A 14,262-nucleotide genomic window follows, 5' to 3' on the forward strand; every position below is an offset into this window, starting at 1 on the left:
TGAAAGCAAGAATAGAGCAGAAAGCGTCAAGGCAATATAAAAATAACCGAACTATTAGAGGAAATACCTCTAAAATAATTTGTTGTTATTATTAAATATCTCCAGAGAATCTTCACCACAGAATTAAGGAGTTTGTGATCCTCTGGACTCTGAAAATTTGAAAGGGAGTATTTCAATCTGTACTTCTGTAATGTAGAAAGAACCTGGAAAATTTGTATACTCCTCCCTGCTCCCTTTGTTGTTTAAACCATTCTTTGAGATCCCAGGAGTGGAGGACATCTTTTGGCTGGGACTGTTGCTTCTGCTTTTTTACAGCAGAACCATTTCTGCACCATTTGTACTCAGGTGCACTCTGGTACGTGACTGATATGATGGTTTTGGGAAGGACTGGCTAAGAGAAGTTCCCTAATAAAGATGGCTGTCTTGTTAAAAATCTGTTCCTTCATTGTTACTACATTGTTGCTGACCTTCCATGCAACAGGCAACAAACTCATGCACCAAGTATAAAATATGTTCTTAAAGCAGTTACAACAAAGACAGAAAATAAAGTGTTTAAAAATAATCTTGGAGGAGTACCTGGCTGGCTCATCGGTACAGCATGTGATCTTGATCTCAGGGTTGTAAGTTTGAGTGCCACATTGGGTGTAGACATCACTTAAAAATTAAAAACATTTTTTAAAAAATTCATCTTTAAAAAAGGATTTAAAGAGTAACCATAAGACGCATATAAACAACTTATTCTTACATCTAGGAACAGTGTTTAAAATAGCAAATTATAGGTTCTCCACTTATAATTTGTCTTTTGTAATCATTTCTTTATTCTGTAAAGAAAGCATGTGTTCTTCAGTCAGTATGTAATTTAGACCAGCCAGCAAGTTATAATTTTTAATTCTGAAAATTAAAGTTAAGGGATTCTTTGAAAATATGTTTTAAGAAATACATAGACAGCATGTACCAAGAGCCATTAAAGACTAATAATTTCTGGACTCTGGAAAATTCTTTGAAAGAGAAAACTGTAAAACTGAATTCCTTTCAGGAAAAGTAATTCAGAGATAAAGAATTAATGATGACGGAAAGAAAGACAATAGAGTAAGACTGAAATAAGTCTAAAATTTTAATTCATAACAACTATTAATTATGAGTTTAACATATTTTCATCTCTAAATATAAAGTTTAAATTATACATAATACTTAGAATATAATTACTGATAAGAAGTGGGTAAGAAAGCATTTACAAATACATTTGCATATAGGGGTGCCTGGGTGGCTCAGCCTAAGTTCCGACTTCGGCTCAGGTCATGATCTCACGGTTGGTGGCTTCGAGCCCCGCATTGGGCTCTGTGCTGACAGCTCAGAGCCTGGAGCCTGCTTTGGATTCTGTTTCTCCCTCTCTTTGCCCCCTCTCCAGCTCATATTCTGTCTCTGTCTCTGTCTCTCTCAAAAATAAACATTAGGGGCGCCTGGGTGGCGCAGTCGGTTAAGCGTCCGACTTCAGCCAGGTCACGATCTCGCGGTCCGGGAGTTCGAGCCCCGCATCGGGCTCTGGGCTGATGGCTCAGAGCCTGGAGCCTGTTTCCGATTCTGTGTCTCCCTCTCTCTCTGCCCCTCCCCCGTTCATACTCTGTCTCTCTCTGTCCCAAAAATAAATAAACGTTGAAAAAAAAAATTTAAAAAAAATAATAATAAACATTAAAAAAAACCCAAATACATTTGCAGATAAAATTTCATATCAACTCATCCAACTAACAGATCTCTGATATATTTTCTTCAACATAGTTATCCATGTTCTGTATCATGTGAACTCCTTACCCTGACCACATAAACCAATCACCTTTGACCACAGCTGTTGGAATCAGGGGTGTCTCCTGGTTCTGTCTCCAAGGACAGTGGATCTGTATTCTTTTCAGTGACCTAGAAGGCAGTCCAGCAAAAAGCATCGCAAAATTGAAATACAGAATTGATACTCGATTGTTCAACTACTTCGATATTTTCTCTTTAAAAATTTGAATGTGACACATCAAGAGAGAGTATGTAGTTGGAAGGGTAGAGAACAGGAGTTAAGTGGACATAGAGAAAGGAGAAAAGAGCAGATGCCACGAGGAAACTAAAGCTATGAGAGAACTGGATCCTGGTGACATGTGGAGTCAGGAGTGAGGCAACTGGTTGGTAGAAGCAGGAGAAATATTAGCAGAAACATGAAGGAGATTGTCTTGGTAATACTTCAGGATCAGATGAGGGAGAAGGAAGCAACATAACCGCTGCTGAGATGAGTCAAGCAGTATGAACACCCAAGGGCTTTCTAGTTTTCCAAACTACATTTTAGGCTCTGTGAAACCAAGCTTTTCCTATATTTCCAGAGGGCTCTCTCTTGTGGCTGAAATTCCTTGGTCTCTTACTTTCACATGGGTTATTTATTTGAAGCCCTACTGTTTGAGGTGTCTAAAAGAATCTAACTAGTACACCATGTAAAGGAGTTTGGGCTTTAATCTCAAAACATTAGAAAATCATAAAAGGCTTCATACTTTGATTTTAGAAAGAGGACTCTGACACAAGTGTGGAAAATAAATTAAAAATGGACTAGAGAGAGGTAGGGGTTATACATTGGGAATTGTTGTTTTAAACCAGTGGGAGATGATGATGGCCTGAGAATGGAGAAAATGGATGAACTGAAATTTACAAAGGGGGATGAATGTAACAGAGTTTGATTCAGCTTAGATGTAGAGGATAAGGGAGGGGTAAGAGTCAAGTTTGATTCTTAGTTTCCTGATATGGGTAACCAGATGGATAGTGGCAACCAATTTCTCTCATTGAGAAAGATAATGTATGAAAAGAATCAACCTCTTTTTGGGAAGGAGTATAGGTGCCAATGAGACTTCCAGGTAAGGATGTCCAGTAGGCAGCGGAATATTCACGTTTGGATCTCACACAAGAGCTCTGGAGTTACACATTTATGTATAAGGGCTTGATATCATGATTCTCAGAGATATTCCAGTAACAGTTTCTTGTTTTATTCCCTTAGTACTAAATTCAGGAATGTACTTGGACTAGGCTGTGTTAGCCTAGGGAAGCTGAGCATCAAAGGAGTTTTCATGTCTAAGTATTCTCTGCAGGCTTCCTTAGCTATCACGCTGTGCATTATATAACTTGAGATTGATGAACTTCCTTGCCTAAGTGAGATGGTCTCTAGAGAATGCTATGTATAGGACCAATCTATCTTTACATATATAAGGTAGGACAAGAAGGGGAAGTGAAGTTTCTAGAAGGTCTGATGTTATGTATTCCAGAAAGTTTGAATATTTGGAAGGTTTAGAAACTTGAATGTCCATCTCTTAGCTGATATTGCAACCACATACCTGCTGTAGTATTTCTGTTAATTTGACATTCTATTGCTATTTGTCAATATGGAGGTTATACAGGGTGTTATCAATAGGTTGGTAGTTATAGGGGCACCTGGGTGGCTCAATCAGTTGAGCGTCCGACTTCGGCTCAGGTCATGATCTCACGGTTTGTGAATTTGAGCCCCACACGGGGCTCTGTGCTGACAGCTCAGAGCCTGGACCCTGCTTTGGAATCTGAGTCTCCCTTGCTTTCTGCCCCTCCCCTGCTTGCGCTCTGTCTCTCTCTCAAAAATATACACTAAAAAAATTTTTTTAAATAGGTTGGTAGTAATTGAAACCATTGGTGTGCATATTTTCCAGAGTAGAAAATAAAGAAAAGAAAGTAAATAATAGAATTCTGGGAAATACTAATCTCTAAGGAGTAGGTAGAAGAGAGAAAAATCCAAGAGGAGAATAAGTGAATGATGGTGAAATCTGAGGGATCGAACAACTAGAAAGGTAAAATGAGTTACATTTGTATTTCACCATCACCTGAGACAGATATTTTAGAATGTCATTGGACAAGTTTTCTTGTTACACATGAATATATGCTCATTGTTAAATAAATACATTTTCCAAAAGATTCACAACAAAGTCTCAGAAAAAGAGAAAAAGACACAGCTTTCCTAATTTTCAACTAGGAGTTTAAAGCTTATTGATAACTCTTTTTATTTAAACATTCTTTAATGTTTATGTTTTTGAGACAGAGAGAGAGAGAGAGAATGAACAGGGGTGGGGGGCAGAGAGAGAGGGAGATACATAATCCCATGCAGGCTCCAGGCTCTGAGCTGTCAGCCTAGAGCCTGACTTGGGGCTCAAACTCACAAGCTGTGAGATTATGACCTGAGCCCAAGTTGAATGTTTAACCGACTAAGCCACCCTGTTGCACCTAGCTGATTTCTTAACTTGTAGAATCAAGAATGATTTTTACCCCTGCTAACTTGGTTGGTTTTGGCATAAAGCCATGCATTGTTTCTGTGGCAGTACAATCTCCCTGGGCATATGTACATAGAAAACTATTTGGTTTTGTTATTTATTTAATTTGATTTTTGAGAGAGAGAGAGATCGCACACCAGCGGGGGTGAAGGGCAGAGAGGGAGAGAATGAAAATCTTAAGCAGGCTCCAAGCTCAGTGTGGAGCCCAATGGGCCTCCATCCCATGACCTTGAGATCACGACCTGAGCTGAAATCAAGAGTCTGGGGCTTAACCCGGCTCAACTGACTGAGCCACCCAGGCGCCCCACAAGAGGATCATTTTTCAAAGTTCCCTGGGACCTCAAGAATAATGTCTGCCATATATTCTACCTAAGATTTTGTTTTATAAATTCACAGTTTTTAAAAAAAATTTTTTTTCAATGTTTATTTATTTTTGGGACAGAGAGAGACAGAGCATGAACGGGCAAGGGGCAGAGAGAGAGGGAGACACAGAATCAGAAACAGGCTCCAGGCTCTGAGCCATCAGCCCAAAGCCTGACGCAGGGCTCGAACTCCCGGACCGCGAGATCGTGACCTGGCTGAAGTTGGACGCTTAACCGACTGCGCCACCCAGGCGCCCCTAAATTCACAGTTTTTAATACATAAAGCTTATGTTATAGGACCTATCAAATTTCCCAAAGTCACAATAGGCACAAATGATACAAACTAGTGTTCTGAGAGCTCTATTACCTTATCTGCTATCTTTATCCATCCTTGTGTTACTTCTTGTCAGATGAGGAAAAAATTATTTAGTTTACAAAGTACTTGTGGTGCAAGGCTTATTTTAGGGCCAAATCCTTCCTCCCACTGACAATCTCAGTCCGCTGCCCTGCCTACTGCAATGATGTCATCCGCTCAGTTGTCTGAGGTGTTCCTTTCTTCATCTCCTACCTCTACCCTGGTTCAGGCTTTCCCTCTACCTTCCTCTGCTTCCTACTCAGTGGTTGCAAGATGTTTTGGGCAAAAGCACACGGACCTAGATCTTGGGAAGCACAGGTAAGTTTTCTGCTTACTTGTGTCTCACTTAATATTTGTTACCTAATAAAGGCTTTTATATTGGTTTCTTATTTAAGCACCAAAATTATTTTTACATTCATTCATTAAAATATTTATTGATCAGGGCGCCTGGGTGGCTCAGTCAGTTGGGCATCCGACTTTGGCTGGGGTCATGATCTCACTGTTTCTGAGTTTGAGCCCTGCCTGGGGGCTCAGTGCTGACAGTTCAAGGCCTGGATCTGCTTCAGATTCTGTGTCTCCCTCTCTCTCTGCCCCTTCCCTGTTCACGCTCTCTCAAAAATAAATAAACATTTAAAAATGTAAATAAAATAAAATATTTATTGATCATCTACTATATGCCAAGAACTATTCTAAGTGCCGAAGAAGGGAACAAAACAGAGGGGGACAAAATCCCAACGCCTTTTAGCTGGAAAACTGGCGGTAAAAGGGGGCGGGGCAGATCGCGTGGCTCCTGGCAGGTGTAAGGAGGCATTCTGCCTTTTACCGTGGGCAAAATGGAAGGCCAGCGGAGGGTTTTGGAACAAAGGGTAGTTTTCTCTGTCATTTTACAAATTAGGGAAATAAAGGACTACTCCACAGTAAGCGCACCAGTATGCTTTGTGCAACTCTGTGGAGGAATTGCAATTTAGATACTTAGGAGGAAAATAAAATTAACAGGAGGTAGGCATTGGTTTGGGGCCACTAGCCTAGAGATTCCAGGGGGCAGAAATGACGAGGGACAAGACGAATGAAGATTAAAACAAAAGGAAGCAAACTGTTTACACTGAAATACAATATAACACGAACAAACCCCAAGAGACACGCCAAGATACACGTGGCTCCATTCTGACAGCTGTCACATATCTACGAAGAAGCAAATTTAGACGAGGCAAATGGTGGCCCACGCCTAGCGGGTCCCAAAGTCGAGCTGGGGAAAGCAGCCCCTCCGGGAGCCGATCCAGCCCCGGACGTGACCACGCCCCTGGCCACGCCCCGCCTGCGGCTCACCGCCCCAGTTGGCCGCGGCGGGGGCGGTGGCCGCGGTGCCCGGAAGTGCGGCTGACGTGTCCCGGCCGCGCTCGGAATTGTGGGCGACTCGGCTAATGGCGTCGGCGAGTCTGGAGGGCTTGGGCGGCCAGCGCCGGAGATTTTGCCAGGTTGGCTGCTGACGAACTGTGCGGCCGGACCCCGCGGCAGCGGGAGGGACCTGCCCGCCTTGTGGGCTCCTCGGCCAGAGCCGCTGGAGCCTAGCGGGGCGGGGCGACCGGGGGGCGGGGGGGTGCCTCGGAGAGGAGCCGCGAGAGTTGCGAGGAGGCTGCGGGGGGCGCTCGGGTACGCTGTGGGTTCGTAGTCCAGGCCGGGCCGAGCCCAGGAGGCGCGCTGAGGAAGGGCCGGAGGCGCTCTGAGGGAGCTGCCGGTCGCCCGAAGGAGCTGACCGTGCTGGAGTTCGTTTGCGCCGCCCAAATTGGATTGTAGTTTGGTGGATCATGTCCGGCACCAACAGCCCCGAGGCAGTGAAGAAGCTGCTGGAGAACATGCAGAGCGATTTACGGGCCTTGTCCCTGGAATGCAAGAAGAAATTCCCACCTGTCAAAGAGGTAAGCTTTGGGTGACGTCGGGAGAGGGCACGGTGAGCATGTCTGGTCCTATTAGATCCAGTCCTTCGCTCCCAAACTCCTGTCTGATTTTAATTTGGTCCTCACCTTTCCAGATTTGCTAGTCGGTGGGTTGTTCCACAAGCGCTCTTTAGAGTTTCCTTTGGAGACGTCTGGGGAGCTTTGATTTTCTCCACCCCTGTCCTCCGGATTTAGGAATGAAGTTCGCGGAGTGAGCCGATGCAGCTAATTCAGCTGAATGTGTCTTACCCTCGCCTTTTCTGGCCTTTTTCAAGCTTGAAACTAGCCAAGCCAGAATTGAAAAAACTTAAGTTTGTTGCTTCTAAAACTATCATCCATCGTTGCGGTGACATCTGTGCTCCTCACGTTTAAAGTGTGTATCACTCAAAGGGGAGTAGCCTTCCTTGTTGTCTTGTGTCATGCAGCTTCACTCTGTCAGTACCACGAAGTGTTAATAAATTATTCAGCCACTTATGACAAATATTGAAGACCCGCATTAATTATGTTAAGCCTTGTTATTAGCAATACTTTAATGGGAAGTTTGGGTTTAGAGTCAAATCCAGTACACCTTGAAATACATATTAACCTCTTTGAGCTTCAGTTTTCTTTCCTGTGTAAATAGGGTTAAAGGGTGGACTTACTGGATTATGATGGTAAAGTCGTCAGAGCAAAAAGGGTATTATTAAAGAGGTTCCAGTTAATTATTTGTATAAATTCTCCAAATCTTTCCTAAACTGAAGAATTTGACGTTTAGTTACTATTGATTTTTTTCTCTTAAGATGCCATTTTATTTCTCTTAAACGTTTTAAAAATGCTTCCCAATTTCCTTTCTCATATCGGGGACAAGATATTTCAGTGATAAACTTGTAAAAGCAATCATTTTTATTTTTCTATAATATAGTTTGGCCTACCAGCAATTTTATTTACTATTTACGATTCACCAAAAGTTTACTAGGAATTTTGGAATGTTTCATATTAATTTAAATGTTTTGCCTTTATAAAGGTTTTGTAATTAAAACTTACCCAATAAAGTTTGGATTTTAGGCTTCCAAGGAATCTTAACTTTTCTGTAAGTGCTTTTGGTTTCATTAGTCTTCAACATGCTCCATCTACTATTCCTTTAATAAAGTAAGCAAATATTACCCAATAATGGGAACCTGATGTGCCACTTTTGGAAAGATAACTATCGAAATATATTTTATTTCAGATACTCAATAGCTTGTGATATCAATTTTAATTATTTTCTCTGTGTCATTTTCTGCTGAAAGTTATAATAAGTAATTTTAAGGAATTAAGCAGTTTTAAAGAATTTTAAAGAATTAGACTGTTCTGTTGTATTTTTGACAATAATTTATAGAACTGATTGTTCGCAGCTCTTATAATTTATATAGAAACTAAGATTCCTCTATATTACATATAAAGGCCTTTGTGGACTTGTTTGAGAATTTAGTTGCCATTTATTACCTTATTTTTTTTAGAAAATGCATTCAGAATTCCAAACAGGTAATTTACAGAATCCTAGAACTCAGTCCATTTAATCTAGGAACTTTAAATATAGCTCATTAGCTCTTTTATTTGGACATTGGCCAAAGAAATACTTGGTGATTGCACTACTCTTTGGGGTAATGGCAAAAATCATTCTTGGTGTGATTATCTCTGATATTTAATTTCCTATATAGTACCTACTCCGTAAGAATTTGTTGAATGTAAGAACCTTGACGTCTTAACCAGCGGCACTTCTAAATATGCTTAGGGGTCCACTTTAGGAATTAGAAAATGACCATCTCTGTGTTACCAGTTTAAAACAGTAATGAAGTAATTAGTCTAAGAGTGATGATTTTATAGGAGGGACCCTTGACTTTCAAGAAATATTTTGATTGAATTAAATTTTTCCTGATAAATTAATAGCAATTTTAGCTTTTGTTTTCTAAGTAACTGCTAAGTTTTTAGTTTTATTTATTTGGGGGATGAAGGGAGGATGAGATCATGACCTGAGCTGAAGTCGGACACTTAACCTTCTGAGCCACCCAGGTGCCCCAAGGCAAGGCCTTTCTAAGTATAAAAAGCTTTTCCATCTGTATACTGATTTGCTAGGTAACACTCTCCCAGTATCTTCACAGTTATTAGTTGAAAAATACTTCTGAACTTCTTATAAGGGTACTTAAGAACTTACAGTGGTAATTGTATATGTACTTTGGAAGGCAGATCTCCTTCCCCAGTACTTTTTTTTTAATGTTTATTTATTTTTGAGAGAGGGAGACACAGAGTGCAAGCAGGGGAGGGGCAGAGAGAGAGGGAGACACAGAATCCGCAGCAGGCTCCAGGCTCTGAGCTGTCAGCACCAGCTTATTTTTCTTAGTCCTTAAATATGAATCTTTATGTTTCAGCAATGTAACTTTTTTAGGACAAGTGTACTAGCTAATCTGTTCTGGAATACTTGTATGAATAATTTTTTCTTTGCCTTAAAAATTACCTTAAAGCTTTGTAAAATTGCTTTTCTGAAAGTGACGCTCACTGCCTTCAGAGGCACTAATCTCTGAAGCTTTATGTTTATGTATTTAATGAATAAAACATTTTGGTCATTTTCTATTTGCAGGCATTATTCTGGAAACAAATGAGAGGGATCCAACTGAGCTTGGAAGTATGTCAGAGAGAGTTTGTAATTCTTCAGTTGAGTCTTAATAGGATGAGTAGAAGCAAGCCAATAGAAGAAGGGGGCGGTCATTCTAGGCAGAGAAATTAGCACAAGTTTGTATTCCATGTTAAATAAACTTCATGCTGAAGGTAATTTGGAGCCATTAAAGGTTTTTAAGAGAGGGAATAATATCAAATTCATATTTAGTAGCATTTCCGTAACAGTATTCATGGCAAGAATTAGAGGGGACTAACATTGACGAAGAGAGTAAATTTTAAAAAGTGATGATTGCCTGTGTCGAGGTAGCAGTAGAGGTAGACAGGACGTTGCTTGCATTGTGATAGTCATGTGTGAAAGACAGAGTATGGATTAAAAAGAGACTTAGCAGTTTAAATTATCGGGGCATAGTGACCTTTTATATAACGTAGAGAAAGAAATCTATGATGCCTCCCAGGTTCTGGCTTGGGAAACTGGATAGATCACTAAGAGAAGGAACGTAAGAGGAGGTGATGTTTTTGGGCAAAGTGAGTAGTCGTGAATATAATAAGTTTAACATTTATGTGTGTGTCAAGTGGAACTGACCAGTAGGTATTTGAAAGTGATGGTTTGGTTCTTAAGGAGGAGGTCTAGAATTTCAGATTTAGGAGTATCAGTTTATATATGATAATAGAAACCATAGGAGTAGATAAGATGGGTCTGGAACAGTGCATAGAATGAGAATGTCAGAGCCAAAGAAGGAAGTTTGGGAAACAACAGCAGTAAAGGGAAAGAGGCAGCTGACTAAGGTTAAGGAAATGGGAGAGAACGGGAATACTTGGCAGAGCAAGGTCCCTGAGAAGCTGGAGTTTCAAGGGCATAAGTAAATGAACTGGCTGTCACTCTGAGAAGGAACATATTTTCTTCTGACAGAGGAAGGGAAGAAGAAAAAAATGAGTTTGAATGTGATAAATTTGAAGGAGGGACATTGTGGAGAGATAGGAAGTCGTGGATAGTTTGGCCTATGGCCTCTATTCTTGGTAAGGTAGGAAACAAGCTTATTGCTGGGAGCAATTGGTGATGAAAGGAGTGATGGGTAGAAAGTTTAAGAGGAGCAGTGGATCGCTTTGTAGAAGTGGAGGAGAAATTAACCTGGGACACTAAAGAGTCTTGGCAGGAAAAGTGGTTGAAATGATGATAGATCGTAAGATCTGTGTTCTATTTCTAAAGAAGGAAATACATAAAACTTTGATTGGTTGGAAGAAGATGGAAGGGTTGAGGGACTAGCAGCACCAATTTAATCAAAGAGCGGTGGGAGAGCTAGAAGGACCAGGACTGGCACAGGAAAGGGATGTTGGATTTCAGATTGCCAAGTCATGCTGCACTAGAGGATGATGAAGTACAGGGAATGGGTGGTAGAAGAGCAAGGGGATGAAGACCATTTAAGCTGAGGTGGTCAGAATTAGGGTTTTGAATGGGTTTTCTCTCTCTTTTTTAGTGAGGTGGAATCAGGAAGGGTGTAAATAGTAAAAAAGTGCAAGTAGTCTTCCTATGCTGTCTTTGTTTCCCCTTGTGTATGTGGGCTTGACAGAACCTAGGTGGGCAGGGATTTTTGCCTTAAAAAGCAGAAGTTCTTGTGGTAGAGTTCCTCAGGGCCCAGTGTTTTTTATGTGTTAGTTTGGTGAAAGAGATGCTTTTTACTCACCATGACAGGATTCTCCCTTTAACCAGCTATTTGGAGATTGAAGATCAAGTCAGTTGGCTTTTCTGGTAGGGAGAAGATCTCATTTTCAGGACCTTGTGACAGTGGAGAATGAGGGCTGGATAATGTTTATTACATGTTTCGTTGGGAGCTATTTGGGTTTAGCATTTTATAACATACTATAGTTGTTTTTTCTGATGACGTTAGTTGGACAGATTTGCTCATGACACAGCCAGTTGTGTTCTTTCTCTCAAAAGTATGACAGAATAGGTCGATGTTTTACATAATGAAATAAATACATTTTCATAATTTATTTTAAAAAACTTGCCAGCACCAGTCACATAAATAATGACAATTATGGTAAGGAGTTAGAAGTCATTTTGGTCAAGACTTACTTTCCTATATAATGCAATTTTAGATAATTGTGTTAGATGTGCATGCGGCCTTTGACCTTTGTTTTTTTGCTTTGTTTTGACTCTGCTCTTTCTTTGACTTTATTCCATAAAAGTTATATTAGATTCCTAAGTCTCATTAAATTCATTTTCTTCCAATAAACAATTTAGATGTTAACTTCAAGAATATATAAGCACAACTTTTTCACTAGGACTTCGAGGAAAATTTTGCTAGATTATTGCAGTATTCTAAGAGCATTTTTACAGTGAGATTTCTTTAAAAAGCTTTTGGTTATTCTATAACCTGTATTATACACTTATTAAAGTTCCATAACCAGTGAAATTTATTATTAAAGTATAAAACATAATAATTTATTTTTTACTAAGTTTTTGACCATTGCATTTTTACTTGTATGAAGGAAATGAATAAGCAAAGATCAGTGGAAACATACTTTAGTCAAATGTATTGATTATCTTTTTAGCACTGTGCTTTGGTGATACAGAAGAAATAAATGACATTTATCTGGCTCATAAACCAAAAAGGAAGACATACTCCAAAAATGGAATTATTTTTCTTTTTTCTTTTATATAAGCATAGCTTATTTTCAGTCATGTACGAAACACTGGGTTTTGCCGTTACTGTTATAATTTAATAGAAATTTATTAGTTTCTTAAGTATAAAGCATGGCGAAAGATAAAAAAAATGAATGAGAGACTGCCTTTATTTTTATGAAGTTGACTCAGTGTTGAGTAAAGTATTGTCTTTCCATTAGGCTAGGGAGGTTGCATCCATTTACTTTATTACAAGATGCTATTTTAATTTTACTGATGAGGAAATTATGGTTTCCTCTTGGCTCAGTAACTTACATAAGTTAGTAGATCTAGAAAGTGGAAGAACTGGGCTGTGGCTCCCTGTGCATCTGTCTCTAACTCCTCTCCATTACTCCGAGCTGCAAAATGCCTTCAAAATGTACTTACTTGTTTCTATCATTGTTTCTATTTGTCTGCCTTGCTTCATTATTTGTTACTATTCATCATTCTTTCCATGTTGCCATTCTCTCATTTTGATGTTTGTAGCACTCTACTTTCCTATTACTCCTTCTCTCTCAGTATTCCTTCCCTTCATGTTTATGTAGAATTGTATCCCAAGCTCTGTTTTCAGGCCTCTTCTGCATGCTCCTCCCTCATTACTGTCTTCTACTTACCCCCAGTAAAGCTGCCAGGGCTTTACCCTGATGCTGAGGACTCCTGAATCTACTCCGTGTACTCTGCTCTCTTTCCGGAGCATAGACCAGTGTCTTTCCTTAGACCAGAATATCTTTCCCATACTTGACATAGGACTTTTTGTAGTTAAACTTATTTGCCCTAAAACTTGCCCTTTACCCACATTTCACTTGTTCTGTTAATGGCATTTATCACTGTTGCTTACCTTAGTCACATTTGGCTATCTTCTCCCCCTCAGTTCTCTTTCTTTATTCATTGTCAGCTGTTCCTTCCTGCTCTGTAGTTTCCAACATACCTCTTCTTTTTTCTGTTTTCTCAGCTTATTATTGTAGTACCAAATTTCAAATACCTGGCCGTTAATATGCATCAGTGGCACACACAAAAAATCATTCTGTATGGTGGGGTGCCTGGGTGGCTCAGTCGGTTTAATGTCCCACTTCAGCTCAGGTCATGATCTCGCAGTTTGTGAGTTTGAGCCCCGCGTTGGGCTCTGTGTTGACAGCTCGGAGCCTGGAGCCTGCTTCGGGTTCTGTGTCTCTCCTTCTCTCTGCCCCTCACCTGGTCACAGTGTGTCTGTGTCTCTCTCTTTCTCAAAAATAAATAAACATTAAAAAAATGGAAAGAAAAACCATTCTATATGCAACCACTAGCTTAATATACTTAAGCAGCTCAGAAACCCTTAATGGCTACTCTCTACTTACTGGACCCCTTAGTATAGCATTTAAGACCCTCCTTGATCATCCCAACCTCCCTTTCTAGCTTCATCGTCCTCGGTTTTTCCTGATATGCCTTTGTACTTCAGCCAAGGTGTATTGCCTGCTATTTATTCTCCAGATATATCCTGCTGCTTCTCTCTTCCATGCTTCTGAGGTTCCTTTTGCTGGCCCATAATCTCCTTCTCCTTTTTTTTTTTTTTTTTAAATAAATGTTTGAGAGAGCGTGAGCAGGGGAGGGGCAGAGAGGGGGACAGAGGATCCAAAGTGAGCTCTGCGCTGACAGCAACAAGCCTGATTTGGGGCTCGAACTCACAAACTGAGATCATGACCTGAGCCTAAGTCAGCTGCTTAACCAACTGAGCCACCTAGGTGCCCACCTTCTCCTCTTTTTAAATTAAGGTCCTATCTTTCATTGAATCCCACTTTAAATGTTACTTATCTGTTTGTTGCATAAATAAATCAACTTTACAGATAATTTTCTAATTTCTCCCCTCATTCCCTTCATTCATTTGTTCATGAAATAGTTTTTGAGTACCTACTCTGTGCTATGTACTGTTAGTTGTTAGAGCAAAAACAGTTACAGCTCCTGCCCACATTTTCAAACTAATATGTTTTCTTCTCTTTTCTTAACTTTCATTTAAACATATTTTAGG

At 40.1% G+C, this 14,262-nt stretch overlaps 1 protein-coding gene across 5 annotated transcripts in view; it reads left to right on the forward strand.

Moving 5' to 3' along the window:
• Positions 1–6,414: 6,414 nt before the first annotated feature.
• The window catches only part of MON2 (MON2 homolog, regulator of endosome-to-Golgi trafficking), a 119,204-nt gene continuing 111,356 nt past the window's right edge, over positions 6,415–14,262 (forward strand). For 4 of the 5 annotated variants that reach the window (XM_043564773.1, XM_043564777.1, XM_043564775.1 and 1 more), the window contains exon 1: positions 6,435–6,946. In XM_043564773.1, coding sequence (XP_043420708.1) covers positions 6,836–6,946 — 111 coding nt within the window. In that variant the 5' untranslated portion in view covers positions 6,435–6,835. Of the gene's footprint in view, positions 6,947–14,262 lie in introns of all 5 variants that reach the window. The other variant, XM_043564776.1, reaches the window with a different exon arrangement.

Source organism: Prionailurus bengalensis, chromosome B4 (genome assembly GCF_016509475.1).
Source record: "Prionailurus bengalensis isolate Pbe53 chromosome B4, Fcat_Pben_1.1_paternal_pri, whole genome shotgun sequence".
NCBI lineage: Eukaryota > Metazoa > Chordata > Mammalia > Carnivora > Felidae > Prionailurus > Prionailurus bengalensis.